The sequence below is a fragment of the Etheostoma spectabile genome, chromosome 23, assembly GCF_008692095.1.
Source record: "Etheostoma spectabile isolate EspeVRDwgs_2016 chromosome 23, UIUC_Espe_1.0, whole genome shotgun sequence".
NCBI lineage: Eukaryota > Metazoa > Chordata > Actinopteri > Perciformes > Percidae > Etheostoma > Etheostoma spectabile.
This window is the reverse complement of record NC_045755.1, coordinates 2,877,797-2,899,056: the sequence shown is the minus strand read 5'-3', so window position 1 is coordinate 2,899,056 and position 21,260 is coordinate 2,877,797. Positions and strand designations below refer to the sequence as shown.

Here is a 21,260-nt window from a genome sequence, read left to right as displayed (position 1 = left end):
GAGGGGGTGCCAATGTACAGAGGTTTACTCCTTGACGCAGTGGCCGCAGGTTTGACTCCAACCTGTGGCCCTTTGCTGCATGTAATTCACCCCCTCTCTCTTTCTCCACTTTCATGTCTTCAGCTGTCCTATAAAAGGCCTAAAATGCCCAAAAAATAATCTTAAAAAAAAAGCTGATGCTGAGGTTTCACCGAGCTCTACTGCCATAACAAGATGCTTTTCACTGCTAGAAAGAAATTGAAATCAAAGATTTTCACACTTGAATGGTTGCTAGCTTTGTTAGTGGGAGCAACTCTTGAATACAAAGCAGAAGTTGAGCGAAAACCCTAGAAATCATGCTGGAACGTTCCTTTAAAATCCACAGAGTATAACAGTATGGGCAAGAACAAGTGAGGAATACCTGTTCTTACTCACTAATCTTTCTGACTACAGTGTATAGAGCTTGTCTTCAGTATTAGAAATGGTGTTTGTATTAGAGCTAATTTAGCCGCCAGGGTACTGTAGAAAGTAATTGCTGTGAAGATGTTCAAGCAGGGATTTGTACTTAATCCTCAGTCCCACAGCCTTTGGGCAGTAGAAAGTTCTCTCCAGAAGCAATATGCTGTTGAACATGCAGGTATGCTGATTTAGTGCCTTAGTTAGTGAGCTGGCCTGAGAGCTATGGCTAAAGACATCACGTGTATACGATATGAACAACCGAGGTAATGCGGTAACTGCTCCTTCATTTTCCAAGCTCTTGGCGTTCTTGCGGCAGCTGAGCAGACCTAAATAACTTGTGATGAGGGTTACATTTATACTGAGAGGCTGACAGCGCAGCCTTTAGCGCCAGCGGGGCTCCACGGCCCGACCCTGTGTCCGTAAACGTCTGTTTTTTTCTCCGTAACCCTGTCTCCCCGTGTCAGGCCTTCCCTGCCTTCATGTATGTGGGGATGGTGCCGCGCTGAGTCAGACCCTCAAAGCGTTTGTACGTGTAGTTGAGGAACACCCAATCCTTCGATTTGAAGTCTGGCTCCGTTGCATTGGCTGTTAATAAACACAAACACACATACCAAAAGGAGGTGTTATTATTTAGCTACTTGCGGGCACTGCAGATCATATAAGAAACATTTGGCCCAGTGAAAGCCATTATATTATTAATCATTAGCATTGTTGATACTCTGTTTCAATCATCTATCACGATGTCTCATCTATGGTCACGCTCTGTCTGAATCGGAGCAGAGGCTCCGTGCGATGCGTCTAGCCGAATATTCCATGAGACAAACCTGGCTGAAGGATGTCTGATTCAGGGAAGTCGTCAAAGTTTGAGGTGTCGTCAATGCTCTTGATTTCAATGGAGATGGCTGCTGGCCGCTCCCTGTGGAGGCAAGACGGATAGAAACATGGCCGGTTGAGAAGGACAGAAGAACACAGAAATAAGACGTATAAAATGAGCCATCTGATTTAAGCTAAATAATGGCATTTTCATCTAACTGCTTTGTGCATAAGCAGGGTTACCTTTAATGTGAGAGGAGCCCTTTTCAGACATGGGATATGTAACATGTACTGCAGCATTTTCACTGCATGGTACGGCACAGCATGGCTCGACTCAACTCGCTTGGAACTGCTCCTTTTTTGGTTTTCTATTAGCACCTGGTGCTTTTTTTTGGTAGCAGCTTGGTCACTGACCGTCACTAGCGTGACATGGGACGTCCTGCACAAACTCCTGATAGTTTAATAGCCAAGCTACTGGCAATAGCGACCGCCATTTTTTTCAATTTAGTGATTAAAAAATGTCGGCCTGCCTACTGTGTGAAGTACAAAGTTCAGACGTTCCTGTGGTTGCTAGGACTGGGTTCCGAACGTCGATACTTTTTGGGCACCAACCGAAATACACCGATCCTATGAGTATCGAAAACTTATTCATGTTTCGGTGCCAAATTTTGGTTCCAAAAGCATCTATGACCCAAAGATCATTTGGCATACTTGCATGTAAGCCTAAAACACGTCATGTGAAAGAGACACCACCGCCACGTGGAGGAAGTCTGAAGATACTCATAGTAGTCTGTCCTTTCTGCATACTGACAGAGAGCGGAGCTTCAACACGCATGCACGCAGTGGAAATGAGGCATACTCAAATTGCCAACACGTTTATGTCCAAAAGGGGCTTGTGTTCATGTACCTGATGTGCTCCCAGTCCACCGACTCAAAAAACTGGTGATTCTTGATCTCGTCCACACTCACAGCTCCAACCCTGTTCTCAGCATCAGTGCAATACCTGAAACACACAAACAGCAGACGGATGATCACACACACACACACACACACACACACACACACACACACACACACACACACACACACACACACACACACACACACACACACACACACACACACACACACACACGACAATTATTCATATAAATAAATAAAAATTGATCTTTACATACTTTAATATCAAGTCTTTGGCCCTCTCTGAGATGGGGACTTCAGGCGGGAAGACGAGAGTTTCCTTCCAGTTCATCACCTTCCTGTATGTCTCCTGTGGCGTCTCAGAGCAGAAGGGTGGGTAACCTGAAAAGCCAAAAAGCATTTAAAAAAACAGCTGGTGCTATACAGCAATACTACCTGCAAAAATCCACTGGCTTTTGGTTTACTAATGTTTCAATCTGCCATGTAACTTATCAAATATGTTTAAAAAAATCATCTACTGTAACTGACAACTTGTACTGTTCCTGTGTACAGTACAGCAAACACTAATTAATTTCAAACATTATGGTGCTTAATTTGTGGCATCTACATTGTTTTCAATATTTGTAAATGTATTAACAGTAGAAGACTTATGTCAATTATCTGTGATTTCCATTTTCCAAATGTATTTCATTCAACTCTGTGTCCGTCTTACACAAAGACATACTGCATACTTACCGATGAGCATTTCATACATGATGACCCCTAGAGACCACCAGTCACACAGCTTGTTGTATCCCGTCTGCATGAAGACTTCAGGAGCAATGTAGTCTGGCGTTCCCACAGTAGAATAAGCCTACGAGTCATACAGAAAGAAAGGAGGCGAGGGCCAGAGAAATAAAATGTTAAGGGCTCTGGGTTGCAATATATATATAATAGTCAAAATATTTAAATTCAACCCAGTAAAACTGACTAGTCAAACGTGCTTCATTCAGATTGATAATTTCCATAAAGTTACGTTAGCCAAGATTGCAGCTAAATTTGTGATTTTCTTTTGCATGTTGCAGCCAGTACAATTCCATCTTTCTTACTGTTACACACTCCTTTTGTGAAATGCAAACCTGCTTTGCCTTACCAGCTGCCTCCGGTTCTTCTTCCAGGTTTCTGCTTTCCTCTTGGAGTTCATATTTTGAAAGGCTACAAGATGCAGGGAAGTAAATGTGAGAGAGAGGATTGGAAAAGCAAGTAATTAGGTAAACAGTTACAATAAGAATGTTCGTATGTATGTATGTATGTATGTATGTATGTATTTTGGTGAAAGTTACCACTTCTTATAGTGCACATTGAAGGCTCATTTTCAGGTTAATACTTGTATTTTGGCTTACTACTAGAATATGTTAACATGTTTTAATGTAAAAATGGTCTGTCTGAATATACCTTCTGTCTAAAAGCACCTGTCACTCTAGATCTGCCGTAACCAATTGCTAACGTTTGGTCGTGACGTCAGCTTAGCATCGCTAGCACTCACCTTAGCCACTCCTTCACCATTAACAGAGCAAATTGTAAAATCTAAATTTTCCCCGAACTCCGTGGGGAGGAGGGCCACAACATCATAAACCGAGAAAACTCAGCAAAGATTGTTCTTGCTCGGGCTTTAACTTCTAGATATTCTTTGCCACAACGGACCGAACGGCTTCGCTCGCATCTTTCTCCGCCACTATTACGGAACTACAACTCAAACTAGCGCACAACCTCAACCTCATCGTTCTCAGCCGATCCCTCTGTTTTTTGATATGACCGGTAAAGGTTTGACCGGAGAAAACCTGCGAATATAGCGCAAACCCAGACGATGTACTGACGGAATATAAAAATTGAGCGGAAGTACATAGGAGGACCGAGCCAGGCTACCTTTATTGTGCATTTGAGTGTGAATCTGTTTTTTAGTGAATATCAGATTTTTTACTCACAGAAATCACTGGGGGGGTTGTGCGTCAGGTTCCTGTAAAACTCTGTGCGATGAGCCTTCTTCAGTCCCGTACACAGGCCAAAATCTGACAGCTTCACATGTCCCTGCGATCAAATACACATTTGATAAAGACATCCGCAGAACGCCGGCATGCACACGCGCACCACTCTGCATGCTTTTACTGACAGTCTGGACAGTTTCAGTCTGTGAGTCTCACCCTGGAGTCCAGCAGCAGGTTGTCTGGTTTAATGTCTCTGTGGATGAAGCCCAGCTGGTGGATGGAGTCAATGGCCAGAACTGTTTCTGCGATGTAAAACTGGGTGGCCTCCTCAGACAAGGTGTCTTTCTTCATCAGCAGGGTCATCATGTCGCCTGGCAAGAAAGTCAGAACAAAAACCTAATACACAACAGGTTCAACACATTTCTCTGTCTGTCTGTCTTGGACACATCTAGGATATCACAGAATGGCAATTCATCCTGTATCCAGTTCAATAAATCTGTTTCAAACACTTAATATCTGCAAAAAGCCCTCAACATAGAAGAGTAAACACACTAAGAACAGATTACCTCAAATGCAAATAAGTTGTCAATGCAAACCTCCAGGAAGGAACTCCATGATGAGGTAGAGGTTCCTCTTGTCCTGGAAGCTGTAGAACATCTTGACCACCCAGGCGCCATCCGCCTCCACCAGAATATCCCTCTCTGCCCGGATGTGAGCCACCTGCAGTGAGGCAGTAGGCAACGTCCATGTGAGACACTTACAATACAAGAGCATGGGTGCAACAGCAGCAGCTCTTACAGGATGTCTTGACATCCGTGAGAACTGTGGTGCAGACAAATACTCTACCTGTTCTTTTTCCAGCATATCTGCTTTTCTCAAAATCTTCATGGCGTAAATGTGCCCCGTGTCTTTTTTCTGCACCAAGCGGACCTGAAGGAGAGATCATCACTGTTCAATTCAGAAGGAGTGCAAATGAAAGTGTAACATGTGTGTCAATACACACAGTCTCAATTAAAATGTGCAAGGGCTTCAGCCTTTTTTTGCATGTACCTCTCCAAAAGCACCCCGTCCGATAACTTTAAGGGACTCAAAGTCATCCAAGCCAAGTCGCGTCCTCTTCAGTCGCAGAAACTCAGTCTCCTTGCGGGCATGCTGTGAGCGCCGCATTACTTTCTGCAAAACACGGACATACAATAACACATCTGAAGAAGTCGGAGAAGAGGAGAAAGATTAAAGAGAAAAACAACCCCTTTTTCTTGCAATATGTTGAGGTCTGTAAACCAGAAGACAAAGCCTACTTTACCTCCTCATCTGGCAAACCCTCTTCGTCCATGGCCTTCTCCAGCTTCTTTTGCCTAAGAACAATACAGTGTATTACATACAATGAAAATATTGTGCTTTGAAAAATGCATACAAATTGGAATAAGGCTTGCGAAAAGCAAAAATGTTGTGCTATTAGTGACTTCACAATACACGAGTGACACGAAGGCATTAGATCACCCAAAACTGGTCAGTCCCGTGAATCCTGTGTCAGTTTATGCTGGCGCGTAAACATTGAGCCTGCTGCCAAACCAAACCATGTTAACCGGACTAGAGATCAGCTCTCAGGTAATGTGATAACACAATGTTGTGCTTTGTTGTGCTCACATCTGAGACGAAACACCGCTGGGTTGTTTCATTTTTCAGCAGATGGAGTAACACTTGATGCTTTAAACGACAGCTACATTTACATACAGAGAGTAACTGAGGTAACTAACTCATGCACAAGGTTAAAGGTTGTATAAGGCATGCATGAGGCAACTGTTAAAAGTACGACATCTGGTATGTAAAAAGTAGAAAAGCTTTTGTTACATGGTGAAACCAACATGGCCTAGAATATTACTGATGAAGAGCAACAGATGCAACATGACAGGTGTGTTTTCTGTACATTTGTGTGGAGAAAAGGCTGCTGGCCTCATATCAGTTGGTATACTGTGGGGTATAAAACCACTGTGGCAGTTTCACCTCATCTCCCGCTCCTCGTGCTGGGTGAGTAGAGTGCTGTAGAAGTTCTCCAGTGTCAGCTTGGCCACAGTCACCCTCTCTCGGGTGTGATTGCTCATGGGAAGGGCAGCTGCAGTCTCCACCGTCATGGCCATACTATCCTGGAAGACATCAAAAACAGGTTGTGGACATCAGTAGTGTGGTAAGTGTCCATTGGTCAATGATTTTACCATCAATGCAGTCCACTATAAAATATTTTAACCAGCCAGAGAGGAGTTTGATCTGAAGGTCTTAAATCGTGCAGGCTCCCCAACTGACCAGTCAAAATCTGTAGTGCCAGGACCACCCACCAACAGAGACAGCTATACCTGTGTGTCTGCTGTTTACAATCTCTAAAGTGGGTCAATAATCACAGTAATCAACACATTATCATGTCCAACATGATAAAATGTGCTATTAAAAGGAGTATCGGCAAGGACAAGCAAAAGTTAAAAATAATAATGGCCAAAATTGAAGCAGGATATTCAAGATATTCTGACTTTTATTACAGTGTGTGTGAGTGTGTGTTTCAAGCTCTAAAAACGCTAACTCCTACACTTCCCATAATGCAAATCTTTCACTAGACCCTCCACTCCTTGCAGATACCCATGTCTTTCAAACTGTGATGACATCATCAGGATTATTTTTTTTCATATTTTAGAAAGTGCTGTCCAGAAACATTAGGACAAGTTTGAGTTTAAGCTGAGTAGTGCCATGTATGATGAATTAACTGATCTTAATGTGTAAAATCGGTTGAGTGCCCCAGCCTGACAATGGTCCCCCAGTGGCTAGAAATGGTGATAGGTGTAAAACAGAGCCCTGGGTATCCTGCTCTGCCTTTGAGAAAATGGAAGCTCAGATGGGCCGATCTGGAATCTTGCCCCTTATGAGGTCATAAGGAGCAAGGTTACCTCCCCTTTCTCTGCTTTGCCCGCCCAGAGAATTTGGCCCACCCATAAGAGAGACGTCATGGCTTTCAAACGAGTACGTAAATGTATAATTATCTTTCCAGCGGTGAAATGTCCCTTTAAGACTTTCAAATCTTTTCAAAGGAATATCTACTTGCTTTACTTTTTCCCCTTCAGTGTACACGATAACCAGGTACCCATGTGCTATCCATTTCAACAAGTACAGCTCTCAAACAGATCCCTTCCTTAATTCTAAAATTTTCCTTTGACTGGAATCCACTGGTCATCTGCAGGGTTTCATTCCAGGAACTAATCAGGGAAATCTCCGCGGATCTTTCTTAGTATGCATGTACGTGGATGTGAACATCATTACACTCTTTCAGCAGTACACCATCAGACATATTACTAATTGACTTGATTAGCCCACACAGAGATAAAACAGCCCTGCAGCCCAGAGATAGGACCCAGGTCTCGTCCTGCCTCAGGCCCTTTTCCATCCAAGTCCAAACAATCCCACAACAACAAGACACTTCCTGAATGAATCATTAGTGCAAACTGCTTGGTTTGGGAAGTTTCTGTTAAGTGGAAAACAGCCACACTGGAAAATAGGGGGGAGAGCTACTGATGACTGCACAGACTTACACGAGCACAAAACTCTTAGGAAGCTCAGCGTAAATAGGGAGACACCACTGATGATTGGCAAACACAAAGCAGACTAACTACAGTTCTCTGTGATCTTACGTAAGCCCATGTCCCTCTCTGTGTGATGTTACATTTTCTGAGAAAAAAAAACCTAAGCTATGTACCTCTATGTACAGTACCTTTGAAGCCAGTAAACATACTGTAGCTACCACAGCAGCCTGACACAGATGAACAATTCATCTGTGGTCCGCAACAGGTGTTCTTTATGGTCAACAAAGTGCAAAGTTAGGTCACTTCAGGGTGACAAGTGTCTTTTTTTTGACGAGAGCCTGTCTGGGGGTCAGTCGCAGACTGATGGCTGCATTAATGTAAATCCAAATAGTTTCAGTGATTCCAAATAAGGGCTGGAAATGGCTAAATTAACAACTGAAAAACACTACAAGACAGACTCCATAGGACCCTGCATTAAGTCAGTGCTAAAAGCTAACTGAAGATTTTAAAATATGACTACGCCTAAGTTTTCAAACGAGCAGCCCAACTGTAACTGTAGTTTAAAAAACTTCTTAAAAATACATTTACATTTTTTAAACCCCCAATGGCTTAGGCCTGATGGGGGGCAACTTCGGCCCGGTGGGCTTTCAATACACAGGAGGAAACTCTGCACTCAGTTGGGGGACGCTTGGCGGACAATGCGTGAGAGTAACGAAGCGCTGTGCTGAAGGTAGTAGAAGATAGGAGTGTTTTCTCTGTTTATCATTGAAACTGACAATGATCAAACCCAGTGTTAATATTTCGACTGACTACACAAATATACCAGACACTAGAGCTGGGGAACATGGAGAATAATAGAAATGTGGTGTCTCATACAACTCCACTTCGAAATATCCAAACTCTCTCTTTAACACGTCAGTCGTGCTAAATTCATTTAAGTCAGAATGAGCAGTCCTATTCAGACATTTAGCTAGACCCTACATTTTGTGAGTCTACGTTTTAAAGTAAATATTAAAAATGAGCAAACCATTAATTTGGAGTCGTATTTGTGGCTGCCTGAGAATTCAATGTTCCCTCCCCTTTTAGGAAAATATCTGGCTCTTCAGTTGATAAATGCTAACTTTGTCGGTCTGTCATTTGGAAGCATACAGCGGACAGAGAAAGTGAGCCAAAGCAGTAAAGTGATTGGACAGTGGTCATTCTCTGGGTTCGTCAATACGAGCTCTGACTTTCATATAATTACAAATTGTTATGGGTACAGTGTTACGTGCAGATCTTTTGTCATTTAAAGGCTATTGACTCTGAATAAAATCTCGGAAAGCCATTTAATCCAAGCTTGCAATATCATTATTATAACCCCCCCCCGCCCCCCCCTACCGGTCTACTAGTTTGCTATATGGAGCTGAGAATTGAGCAATGAAAATAATGAGCACCCTTGAGAGCCTGGATGGGTTTTGTGCCTGTGTACCCACATAGGTGGAAAAGGCCAGGCCTTTAGCTCAGTCTGAAGGGTTCAATTTGGCTTCAAGTTAATCAGATCCACCCCATAGCTATACAAGGCTACAGCACTCAGGCACATACTGTATAAGGAAGGAATTTAAAAGCAAGCTCACTATTTGGAGACTAAAGCATGCGGTTTAAAACAGGGGACAGGGGCCAAATCTGGCTGGCCAAAACTATAATTGTCGCAGGTGGTGTTTCACACCTTCAAAGGTTTCAATTCTTACTTACAACACATTTTTTTTAGGGGTTGCATTACTGTTGCAGACATAATCCAGGAAATGTTGATCTAAATGGGTAATATTATAAGGGCGAGTGCTATTATTGTTAACGACAACATGGTCTTCACAACATTGAACAATGATGAAATTTGTTGATCTCACACCGTCAGAGGGGAAAAAGCGTTTGTTTGGTGAGGTGTTTCCACTTCAAACAAACTTCTTCAGTGTTAGCATAAGCTCTATGACAGAAAGCAATCCCGATGGAGATATCAAGTCGGTTGTCAAGCGATGACAGCATGTTAAGAACAAACCTCGTACGTGCGAATGAGGGTAAGACGCACAGTAACCTCCGTGTGAGATCCTTTTTGGCAGACCACCCAGTGTGGGGGTTAGAAGCTTCTAGAGCCTCCTTCCCTCCACGGCTCTGTGTGAGCATGATTTTAGATAGGTGTACAACTGTCTTTCTAATCCGGTTTCTGCTGCCCTGCCCCACCCAGCAGAAGGACCGCTCCACACGCTGCAGCCGGAGTTTGTGATCGTAGAAAACTTCGAGGAGAAACTGACAATCGAAACACTGGCAAGGTCCCTTCCAGGTTCTTCTGGTCACCCACAGCAGTGAAGGTTCTGAGAGGGCACGTGGGTCTACGCATCACACTGCAGAGGGTTTCAGACCAGAGGACAAGCCAGGCCCGCCAGACGCCCGGAAATCTGACATGAGACGTTCTGTGTCCACCAACGTTGCAACACAACACACACCTCAAATGAGGCAGTGGTAAGACTGACTCCGACGGTGTGTGACGTGCTATTGGACGAACCTCTGACACCAGAAGAAATCCACCACACAAGGCAAGACCGCCTGTAACCACAGCCCGTACTGCATCGCCCAGCCCCCACACACGCACACAGCACTTTCCTGCAGGGCACAGCACTCGCTGTAATGGAAGAACACGGAAGGGAAAGACATGGTGTGATGAGACAAATGTATTCTTGTTTTCTGTTTCTGTCTGTGGTTGTGGGTGCATTTTTTAAACAGATATGTAGGCTAGTGCGACCAGTTGACGGCGTCACAAGGCGGTGTGTGCACGATTATTGGTATATACGGTTTGCACTTTTATCCCAGATACAAAGATGCTGGAATCATTCAGCAACCATCCTCAATTTGACTGCTCTATAGATTGCTGCTGAGGCAGATAATGTGGTTAAGGAGATTTCCTCTCCTGTTGACTTCAGGACCATGGTATGGATTATTGCTTAAATTGTTACTCCCCTTGTAACAGTACTGGTAATAATTTTCATAGTCGAGGATGTGTAATGCCTTGTGTTCATACTCTGATACAACGTACTATGTCTCAAGCTTCGCAACTATGCACATGTTCAATACCAGCAGCGTCTCTGCAAATCTGATCAATATAACAAATGTTCCAAGCCCACACATGATGTATTAAACCACCTGTAAACAATACTTTGAACTTATCTTGGCCAAAAGGGCGCCGCTCCTAAGAGAGGCGAGAAGGAATTTTCCCTTTCAACAGAAAGGTTTTCGCCTTCTCCATGATGGGATACAACCTTCCTGTGAGTACATGTGATGAGTGTATTAATGAAAGCCAACTGGAGAGATAATTACTGATGTTTGTAAATGTACAACAGAGGGAAATGATAGAGAATTCATTTTATAAAGTCTTTTATTGCTTATTTCTTTGTAGCTGTTTCTTAATTAGTATACCTTTCCTAATTAGTATAACTTTCATGCTTATTATTATTATATGCACATTTAACAATACTATGTTTCTTTCGAGCCGTGTCTGTGTTCTTCAGTCGCTGCTGCCTAACAAAGGCAATAAATGTCCCACTGTTGCATATCACAGAAGATAACAAGAGCCTTAGATCCGAGGTCAGTTAGAGTACAGCCAGCCCAGGGTTTCTGGCGTAGGCATTAGACCCCTCCTTACATCAACACCTGTGAATCTTCGTGTGTGTGTGTTTGAATAAAGGGACAGAGCTGCAGAGAATTGTTGAAGTTCCCACTAGAGCTGCGCTGCGGAAAGGCTGCTCTGGTGGTGGCTTCCCTTTTGCAACTGTCATTAACTGCTCATTTGCCGCCTGGTCTCGTTTTCCCTTGCTTGACCGTCATTATTTAGTAAGGTAAAGTGTTATGAACCTGACAATAATCTCCAAATAAAGTAAAGGAGTTGGTTACAATAAATAAAACATGGTTTTAAAACTCAGATGATGTTGCCTCATCTCACTAAAACTGAATTATCAGTCCACTACATTGTGTCACAAAGACACACTCCACCCTTCAAGTGACTGGACAGGAAGCCCTTTCCGTCGTGAATGAAAGGGCTCAGTCATGACGCCAGAGAGAGCAATGGAGCGCTCAAAAAAACACCCAAAACACTTCTTTTTCTGTTTTTTTAAGCTTCAAGTCACCATAACATTCTAATAATGGAAACTCAATGGTATGTTTACATTTTCAGTAACATCCCTTACAGTACATTGTGCAGTTTCATCGTTTGTCATATGGTAATATATGCATTATATATCCTTATTCCAGAGCTGCAACGATTAGTCGACTAACCCATTAGTCGATCAACAAATCAAAAGATAAACTGACAACTATTTTGATAGACAATTGATCGTTTAAGGAATTGTTCATGCAGAAATGGCAGAAAATGCTGTTCCGCCTCTCAAATATGGAGATGTCCTGCTTTTCTCTGTTTTATGATCACATTAAACTGTTTTGGAATGACAAAACAAGACATTTAAAACTATTTTCTGACACGTTATCGACCATAGGATTAATCTAGAGAATAATCAATAATGAAAATAACTATTGATTGTAACCCTACCCTAATTCACAGTCTTTGTTCTTCCAGTAATATAATATACTTTAGAATATGCATCAAAATTCAAAAGATATGCTAAAAAAACCTTTTATTTCAAATATTTTGGCACGTGTTTTGTCAAAAGTATTTCAAATTAAAAGTGCACAAAATAAATGTCAATTGTATAACTTATATTTATGTTTAATGTGCATTATAATTAAGGTTGGGAACCAAAACCGGGTTCCAAATTAGAACTGATTCCAAAATGTCAAGAACCAGGTAAGGTTTGGTTTTGCTTATCGGTTCCTCAACTCCACAAGGAGCCCTTACTGGACGGGATAACGCTACGCAAAGCAATACATTTTGTTCTGTTTAGGTAGTAGGGGTGCATGTACATGTATTCGCATTGAACCAAAACGGTACGGGCGTCACGGTCAATACATGAATTTACACGGAGAATACACGGTATAAAAATAAATAAACTGTGTGCAAATTATTTAATGTAATGCAAAACTACTGTTAGATACATGTTTCTTAGGGACACCTAATCTGTAGCCCTGCCTTAGCTCTGAAGTTATGAAGCCGCGTGCCGAGCTCCGCCTCCTCCCAGTGAGTGAGTTAGAGCTAGCAGCACACTAATATGGACGAGTAGCCCGGCCTATGGCGAGTGATGGCGACCCACGAGAGTCAGAAGACCTGCCGGCCTCTTTAAGATCGCAAGTTTGGAAAAACTTACAGTAGTACAGGCCTATGTGTCAGTGTTGATCAGGAGTTGTCTGTTATTTGAGTGGAAAAACATCTAACATACTAACGCATATCCAACACCATCACCCAGATCTGCCAATCACTGGAACGAGACAAAAAAAAACTGTCCCTTTCACTAACGACTGATGGTTGGACTTCTCCTTGTGCTATGGAAAGCTAAATCAGTGACTGCTCATTTAATTGACGGAGTGGGAAATGAAAGCGTCAGTTGTACAGAGACATGAGCAGCACACAAGCACTCACCTAGCTGAGAAGCTACAGGAGGTTGTGACAGAGTGGAAACTAGGTAGGTCTTGCCTAAGTAGAATTTTTGTTGTTGTTATTATTTTATGTAATTTGCACTTTCATAAATAAGAGATGCTGTATTTTCAGTTTTATAGCTTTATAGTTTTATAGTTCCACATTGAGTCTGGAGATGATCTTTAGACACTCAGGGGAGAGACTGTATGACACTAGGCGGTCCAACCTGAGAAATAAACAATAGAAAAAAACCAAACCGAACCATGATGTTTGAACCGAGGTATGAACTGAGCCGTGACTTCTGTGTACCGTTCAACCCCTATCAGGTAGTATGGAGAAAGATGAATCACGGCAAGAACACATTGGCCTCGCAAGCGCTGCAACGCGGAGCCATTTTCCTTCCAGCGCCCATGTTGTCCAATCTGTCTGTTCACTAAACCTGTTCGAGTCATGATTCACTCAGATCTTTAACCCGAGTCTTTTAATTGACTCACGAGTCTCTAGTATCATTGACTTGAATCAGTTGAGTCCTACTACAATTCAATCTAACATAACAGCGACACACACAAACCTCTTTCAACATTAGCTACTAATATTCCTGCCCTTGCAAAAAGCTTTATAAATTACAATTTCGTAGGCAACAACAACAACTCCACAAGTCAACCCAAGCAACTGAATTAGCAGAGAGACAGTTCGACGCGCAGACTCAGAGCAGGAAGCTTACAGACCATGGGATTCACCCCAGAACTCACAAGCCCTCGATGACTCGTGAGTCCTCGATGACTAACGAGCCTTCTGTGACTCGTGAGTTGTCAATGCTCGTACGAGTCAGTCAATCCCGCCAGCTACGTTGTCATGAGTGGATCTGTAGCAGACGAATGAGTGAAGTCTCTCCTCGAGCTCAGGATAAAGCAGACCAACAATAGCAGCCATTCTTTCACTTCTGAAATAACATACAATGTTCTTCACGTAGTTTAGCTGTGCCTACTGTAGGTTTGGTGTATAAATGTAGTATGTCAAAATGCGAAAGGTCAAGTAGACAGTCCGAAACTTTGCAAGCTCGCCTCGGCTCGTGGCTCAGACTCGCCTCTGCTCGGGCTCGGCTCGCAGACGACTCCTGAGCTCTCGCATGAGTGAGTCCATCGCTGGCCCAAATGGCTCTCCTGTGAGCAGCTACATGAGGTGGCGCGTGGGTGTGTGCAGTTGGACTGAGTTTCGTTGGCAGTTTAGCAATACTGACTCAAGTGATTCAAGTGACTCGCACAACCCCATTCAGTTTAGTGAGTGGCTCAGAATAACCCGAATCCTTAAAAAGAATCGGGTTTACCAGGCCCCCTGTTCACATCGGCTGCATCAGGAGGAGATCGCAGGCCGCGCGCTGCAGCGATCATTTCTGCTACGGTTTCCACGTTTCCTCTATTTTGCAACAGCAACACACTTGCTACAGACAACGTCTATATGCACATATTCTCAACCCAATAGTATGTTTTTCAACCAAGACGCAATGTATGTTCTTGTATTAACTTGTATGTTGTTTATATTGGCTGCTATTTCATGTATACAGTTAACAAGCTTGCCTGTGTCTGTGCAAAGAGACAAGGGCAGAATAAAGCCAAGTCTCAGAGATAAGTGTAGACGTAGTAGCGTTTTTCAGGCAACTGACTGATTGTGTATTGCCTGACATATATGGGTTGCTGTGTCATTTTGACAGGTTACAGTTACAGTGAATGAAAAAAGAATATTAATAACTGATTATTATTGAATCACATTATTTACTAACAGCAACCAAATTAAACTGTATGAAATTAATTTACAGGTTCCATGAACTGTATGAGGTAAATTGTGAATAGGAATGGTGTTAGATTAATATTTTTTCTCTGTATTAGCATGTGATCTTTTTTTAACCTACCCCTCAAAGAATCGGAATCAACAATTGGTAAAAACCGGAATCGATTAGTGGCAACGATACCCAACCGTAATCGTATCGTCATGCTTTTAACGTTCCACTTCCTTCATCCACCTGCACAGATCGCGTGTACCTGCATGGAGTAACGTGAACGCTATTTAACAAGCTCCGTCACGTTAACGTTACACACATAACTATTTTTCAACTTTTTGTGCCACCCTGTCAAACCTTCTTACTGTCTACTATTGTTGCCCGGCACATGATGGCTGACACTTGATAATGTTCATTTTTTAGATACCAATAAGCTTTAATAATATAAGGGTAGCTGTTCATACAATACAAACATTGGCATAGTTTGTTGCTGTGTTGCGTTCGCTAGCTATGCGTCCGTTCTATTCCCTTTTGCGTCTCTGTCTGGCAGGGTCTCTGAAAAACCTGCAGACCACAAAAATAAAGAGTGTTATGTGGGAAATATTTTCACCTACCTCCGTGTCCTGCTCCAGAGTTAATTACTGGCTTGGCGCCACCGCACGATATATAACAAATAATGTGAATTTTCGTATTTTCTGCCAAATATTTAGGCAGTCGAAGGCTCCAGTTAACGTTACTGGCCACCCTTCAGAGGAACTTAATGGGCTGCACAGTAAACATCGCCGATATCAACGCCAAATCATAACAAAAGCGCTCTGACGTTGACAGCAAGCTAACCTGAAATTATTTGACATTATTTTACTTTCTTCATTTATACCCCCCTGATCTCGAAATTCAGCGCTTCCCCCGTCTTTATCGCTATAAAAATGCAAAATAAGCAGCGCTGCTCCTTGGAACCGTCGGTCTCATCAAACGCTCCGGCCACGCAACGGCGTTAGCATTTGATTGACGTTGGCAAGAACCAATCACCGATGAAGAAAGGAACCTTTGGTTTCTAATTGCCAATCATATGTGCAATACACACGAGAAGGACATGTGCGTCAGCCAATGAGAAGATCTAAACGGCCCCGCAAGGGTTGTGTCGGTTTGGGTGTAAAACAAGGAACGGTTCCAGGACGCAGGTTCATTTTGCTAGCAAGCATTTGCAGCTATGAAAGACTGGATTCTAGCTATAGTCTAGTTGTAGCATAGTTACATAATCTTATTGGTAATGCTTAGTTCTAACCCTTACAAAAAAACTAATATTACTTTGATTATTATAATCATATTACACACTGTAAAATAATTATTTCCTTCATACATAAATAGAAAATGCCATAAAAACTACAAGAGGGTATCTTAGGTCAATAAAAGGTCACATTGTGGGTTTTATTTGTTATAGTTGACAGAGAGACATTTACAGAAGAAGAAAAAACATAGGAATGGTTTACATTAAACAATCACTATTATAAAAATAAAAAACAGTAACCTATAACCATAAACATGTTATACAATTACTTTTGCCCTATTGACAATATAGGAGATAAGACACCATAAAAAATAAAATTGTAATAGAGTGCAATAGATATAGACCACAGCTATATTCTGGGAATATTTTCAGAGATATTTAAGATCTGAAACTGGTGTAATATTTCAACATGACTGGAGCTTGTTTAGCCCAAAAATACATTAAACATGTTATGTTTTCCCAACTTTCAATCTTGAAATTCCACAGCAGAATGGCTTGTTTTCTCCAGTCATGGGATGTATTCACCCTACCTGGACTCTTTCATGTCCTTGTCCACTTGGGTCTATAAGCTAAAAGGTCTGTAGGACAAGGAACAGGTGAATGCAATAAAAGGAAAAAAAACAAACAAACAAAAAGAAGATCAAACTTTTACACCAACAACACACTTTTGTTGACAGTGAAAAGCAGTCCAGGCTTGTTTCTCCGCCATAATTCCCCTTATTTGGACGGGATGACTGGACGAGCCATGATGTCAACATGCCCAGAGGTGGGTGTACCTTGCTACCACGTCTGGGTGTGGTGTCCGGCAGACAAGGCTGTTTTTATATTTCTTGCATCAATGGGGCCCACTGAGCTGTGACACAGCACCTATATTTAGATTTGGGCTATAAACTCTCTGGCCTGTAGCCAAAGCTTTCCAAAGGACTCAGACCACCGAGCCACATTTTGATGTGAAGGTAATCAAGACCACGTGCCACATGACTGCAGTTGTGTGAAAACTTTATAAGTACAATTATGGTGATTTTCAGATATTACCAGTTCAACCAAAGAATGTTTTAATTTTCAATAAGTATATCTGTAAGTCATCTGCAACTCTCTTCCCTATTGCCCCCAACCATGCTATTTGTATCTGAATTCTTCTCAGACGTCATGAACTATACTTAAACGAGAGCTTTAGTTCCTCAAAACATTTTTGACAATTTAAAGAGTCTGGTCATGTTGAAAATGCCCTCTTTGACAAATGAGCACATGATTCATCATATCCCTTTGTAGACTTCAGATTTTCTACATTATTTTATCTGTGATTCTTTGATGAAATATGTGGAGCTATTACAGCATAAACTAACATAAATTTTGGAAAGTTATTGGGCCATAAGGCAACAAAGCTGGTTAGGATTAATGACAAGGACTTTATTATATAAAAAAGTTGCATTCATTTTGGAAATCAATTGGCAGTTTTATAAAAAAAAAAAATAAGATGAGAGGTTGTGAGCGCTAAGGGCAACAATAATAAGCATCCTTCATGTTCTGGAGATAAAATGCTTCTTGTAGTGATTTTCCCAAGAAAAACCTATCACAACTATTCTGTCAATCTAAAATTATGTTGTAAAGATACAAATGGTTTGAACAAATGACAAGTGTTCGTTCAAGCTTTATTACAAATAGACTTCAGAGTAACAGTAAGCTGAGTGAGTTTGTTAACCAGTCTAAAGATGGTGTTGAGGTTTTTCAGTAAAGATGCTTCAAAATGAGAATTGGAATTACTTCTTTCATAAATATTTACAAAAACAGACTTAAATCAATACAACATAGACATAAAAAAAAAAGAGACGTCAACAACAGGCAACTAGTGTTTTACACGTTTGTGTTTGCCTGGAGACCAGTGGCTGTTGTGTAAAAGAAAGAGAACATCGCAGATAAGCAACCAAGTGATGTTTCGCTAACTGTATGCCACCTCGCACCCCTTCAGACAAATTCAGCATTGCGAGTGTTTTGAGGCTTGCAGCTGATGTCTGACGATTAAAACGAAGAGTCAGAATGGGGAGAAGGGGAAATGGCTGAAAATTGTCCAGAGCTGCGTTTTTTCACACTGCCCGTCAGGATTCGGCTGGTGAGGGCTGGTGAGGTGTTCCGTTGCGGGTGCGGAGCTGAGACTGGGCGATGTCAGCCAGGGCGCTCTGGATCTTCTCCAGCAGCATATCGCCGCGGTAAACCACCTCCTCCAGACGGGCGGCGGCATCGTGGTTCTCCTCCTCCAGCTGCCGCAGACTGGCCGCCTGGCGAGAGGGCACAGACGATCACAATCACTTACATTTTTATTTATGCAAATATATTTGTAGTGCAAACAGTACAAACTGTGAGCTTCAGCCCTGTCACTAATCCAACTGGTGGATTGTAATTTGCTATGTGCAATACACTGCAATTTTATTATTGTCTTAATTTATTGTCTTTATTCAGTTCTTATTTCAAATGGTTTTCTTGTTGTACACTTCTAGATCTCACACTTTCCCCTCTGATTTTTTATTGTGCTCCCTCGGTCATTGATGACTTTCAGTATGAATGTGTGTGTGTGTATATATGTACACCCACCCACACACAGCTGTATCAAATATGCAACATCATGTATTCTAAAGCCTCATTATCTATGACAGGTGGCTCTGTGATCTCTTTCTAACTTGCCTGATGCACAGGTGACAGACATTAGGAATAGTAAAACTACATCAACAGTTGTATGTTTGTGCTGTAGAGAAAGCTGATCACAGAGACGGCTCAGGGTAAAAAACGTGATGCTTTTATTTTTAAAGAAAAAGTAAACCGATGTAAGAGAAGTGATTTACAGGTGTCTCTCTTGGGATATTGCCCTGCAGTTAATGAATTCCACTCATGTATGCAAGTACAGTATGTATGTACGTACGTACAGTATGTATGCATACTACATGCATCTAAAATGCACTGGACAGCTAAAGTTATGTCAATCGTGTTTATGAGCTTCACTGATGGGGAGATGTTGGTGCAGGTCATTTACATTCGCCTAAACTGATTCATACCCATCATGTAATATTGCAAAATAAGTAGATCTTCATTAGGCTTTACATATACAGTATGCAACCCTTTTATTTTATTTTTTAATTATGTGACCTTACAGCACCTCAGACAATTAGGATGAGATATTAAAGTGTCCAAGATTCTAAGACTGTTGAATTTTGGCATTAAAAATCGTATGGGCATTTTTAACTAAAGACATTAAAACATTTCCCAGTAATAAAATGGTGGATATAATAAAAACCATGATGGCTAAATTCCCTTTAGCTGCTTCACTTTCAGGGTCCTGGTATCCTGCATGCTGTCTCACTGTCACGGCTTACTGGGACATTTAAAATGTGTAAACACTAAAGTAGATATTGCCATTTTGTGTGACGATGATGATGATGATGATGAGGATTATGATTTTTGCTTTATTGATTAATGATGGCCAAGATGCTAGGGATCAACCAATGAAGGGCCCGCTATTTGGTAATTTGCAGATGATCTGTATTGGTGTTTTATTTTACCAATAACTGATAAAAGTTAATTATTAAAAAGTGCACTACTTTGGCTCTGCTACAGCTCTGCAAGCCATCTGCAACACTTGCAATGAACTGTTAGCATATTTAGACTTCAGGAAGTTATTTCTGTAATTATTTATTTTTTGACTATGTATTGTTTAGTGTTGCGGTTTAATGTAACCAGTGGAGCCCTAGATGCTGCATTTTGCAACGAGCATTCTGAGTTATATTTGTGGCGGTATGTCCCTAAAGGGCCAGGTTAATAAGAGTAAAAAAAAAAGCTCTATGATGCGCTCACCTGTGCACACTTGCAACTGATAATCACTTTGTGTAACTAAACCCTGCTCTGGCGTCTGTGTATTTTTTTTAATGTCTAGCCCTGCTAATTAATGGCCTTTTAAATTGCTTTTTGTATCCAATCTTGAGTGCCTGGATATGGTTGTTTTGTGACTTTTATTCATAATTCTTTCTTCCTTCTGTGTACATTATTCCCTTCCATGAGCACCAGTGGATATATATATTAAAAAAAAAAGATCCCAGAAGCCCTCCTACCCCTTTTTTTCCCTCCTCAGAATAGCGCCATTGTTTATGTCATCAGTAACATACTATGACAAGTCTAAATGTCCTAATGGATTGATATGCCACAGTCAGGGCGTATGGTGTCACACTTTCATGCCACAGGTCACACATCACAACTATGAAACCTCTGTATATAGAGATGCACTGTACCGTTATTTCCAGCACTCATGTAAGCAATTCCAGTGAAGCGTGTTTCTATTTCCATTTTAAGGTTTTTTTTGTAATTCAAGTGTGACTTGGCTGCAAACTCCAACTAGGATTAATAAAGCACTTTTTTTCCATGTTCATGTTGAAAAGAGGCTTGTGTGCTTTTTAAGAAAAGTGTAAATTGAGGATATCCATGGGCAGTATCCTCATATGTCCTATCATTTCAAGAAAACCAGCAGTAATGGTGTTGTGTGCCAGAATCAAACACTTTTAAGTCTACACTGAAACAGCCAATCACGAGCACATTTTAAAAATGAAGGGAGAGCATGTTTTAACTAAAAGTTATTACAAAAGCTCAACACAAAAAAAAAAATGCAACATTGAAAGATGTTTGTGTTGGAAAATGAGCAGCACTCAGCGCTGAAAACTTCCCATTCTAAACTTTTGAGTGACGTAAACTGAACAAACCTAAAACAAGGAAACATTCATGTGTCCTGATTCTTTAATTAAACGTTTTGGAGTTGGGAATTCAGCTGATGAAGACTCCAGCTGGTTTAACTTTGAACCTAGAGAAAAACATCAGTGCTCAAAAATACATGGGAAGTGATGCTCAGCTGAATTGTATTCACAGGGTATGTACAGCAATCCTTTAGTTAAATTTACTACTTTTTAAT

General features: G+C 41.5%; 2 protein-coding genes across 2 annotated transcripts in view; both read right to left on the bottom strand.

The window, feature by feature from the left end:
* Positions 1 to 875: 875 nt before the first annotated feature.
* Positions 876 to 16,038, bottom strand: LOC116673423 (serine/threonine-protein kinase 38-like). Its single transcript, XM_032505761.1, has 14 exons — positions 15,642 to 16,038; positions 6,141 to 6,280; positions 5,440 to 5,491; positions 5,187 to 5,309; positions 4,983 to 5,066; positions 4,733 to 4,856; positions 4,353 to 4,507; positions 4,137 to 4,239; positions 3,305 to 3,366; positions 2,908 to 3,025; positions 2,430 to 2,553; positions 2,159 to 2,254; positions 1,263 to 1,354; positions 876 to 1,023 (listed from the first exon to the last, which is right to left on the bottom strand). Exons 2-14 carry the CDS (start codon positions 6,272 to 6,274, stop codon positions 899 to 901), a joined length of 1,392 nt encoding a protein of 463 aa, XP_032361652.1. The 5' UTR covers positions 6,275 to 6,280; positions 15,642 to 16,038; the 3' UTR covers positions 876 to 898.
* A 1,989-nt stretch (positions 16,039 to 18,027) lies between these two features.
* Positions 18,028 to 21,260, bottom strand: part of med21 (mediator complex subunit 21) — a 6,956-nt gene continuing 3,723 nt past the window's right edge. Inside the window, exon 4 of the mRNA XM_032505774.1 lies at positions 18,028 to 18,591. Within this exon, the coding sequence (XP_032361665.1) occupies positions 18,412 to 18,591 (180 nt within the window). The 3' untranslated portion in view covers positions 18,028 to 18,411. The remainder of the gene's footprint in view (positions 18,592 to 21,260) is intronic.

Excerpts from the sequence above, each read along its gene's own strand:
- LOC116673423 (XM_032505761.1), bottom strand. The coding sequence starts at position 6,274 with ATGGCCATGACGGTGGAGACTGCAGCTGCCCTTCCCATGAGCAATCAC. Across the intron at positions 3,367-4,136 it reads CAACCCCCCCAGTGATTTCT|CCTTTCAAAATATGAACTCC; the intron begins GTGAGTAAAAAA and ends TGCATCTTGTAG. Across the intron at positions 2,255-2,429 it reads GCCAAAGACTTGATATTAAA|GTATTGCACTGATGCTGAGA; the intron begins GTATGTAAAGAT and ends TGTGTGTTTCAG.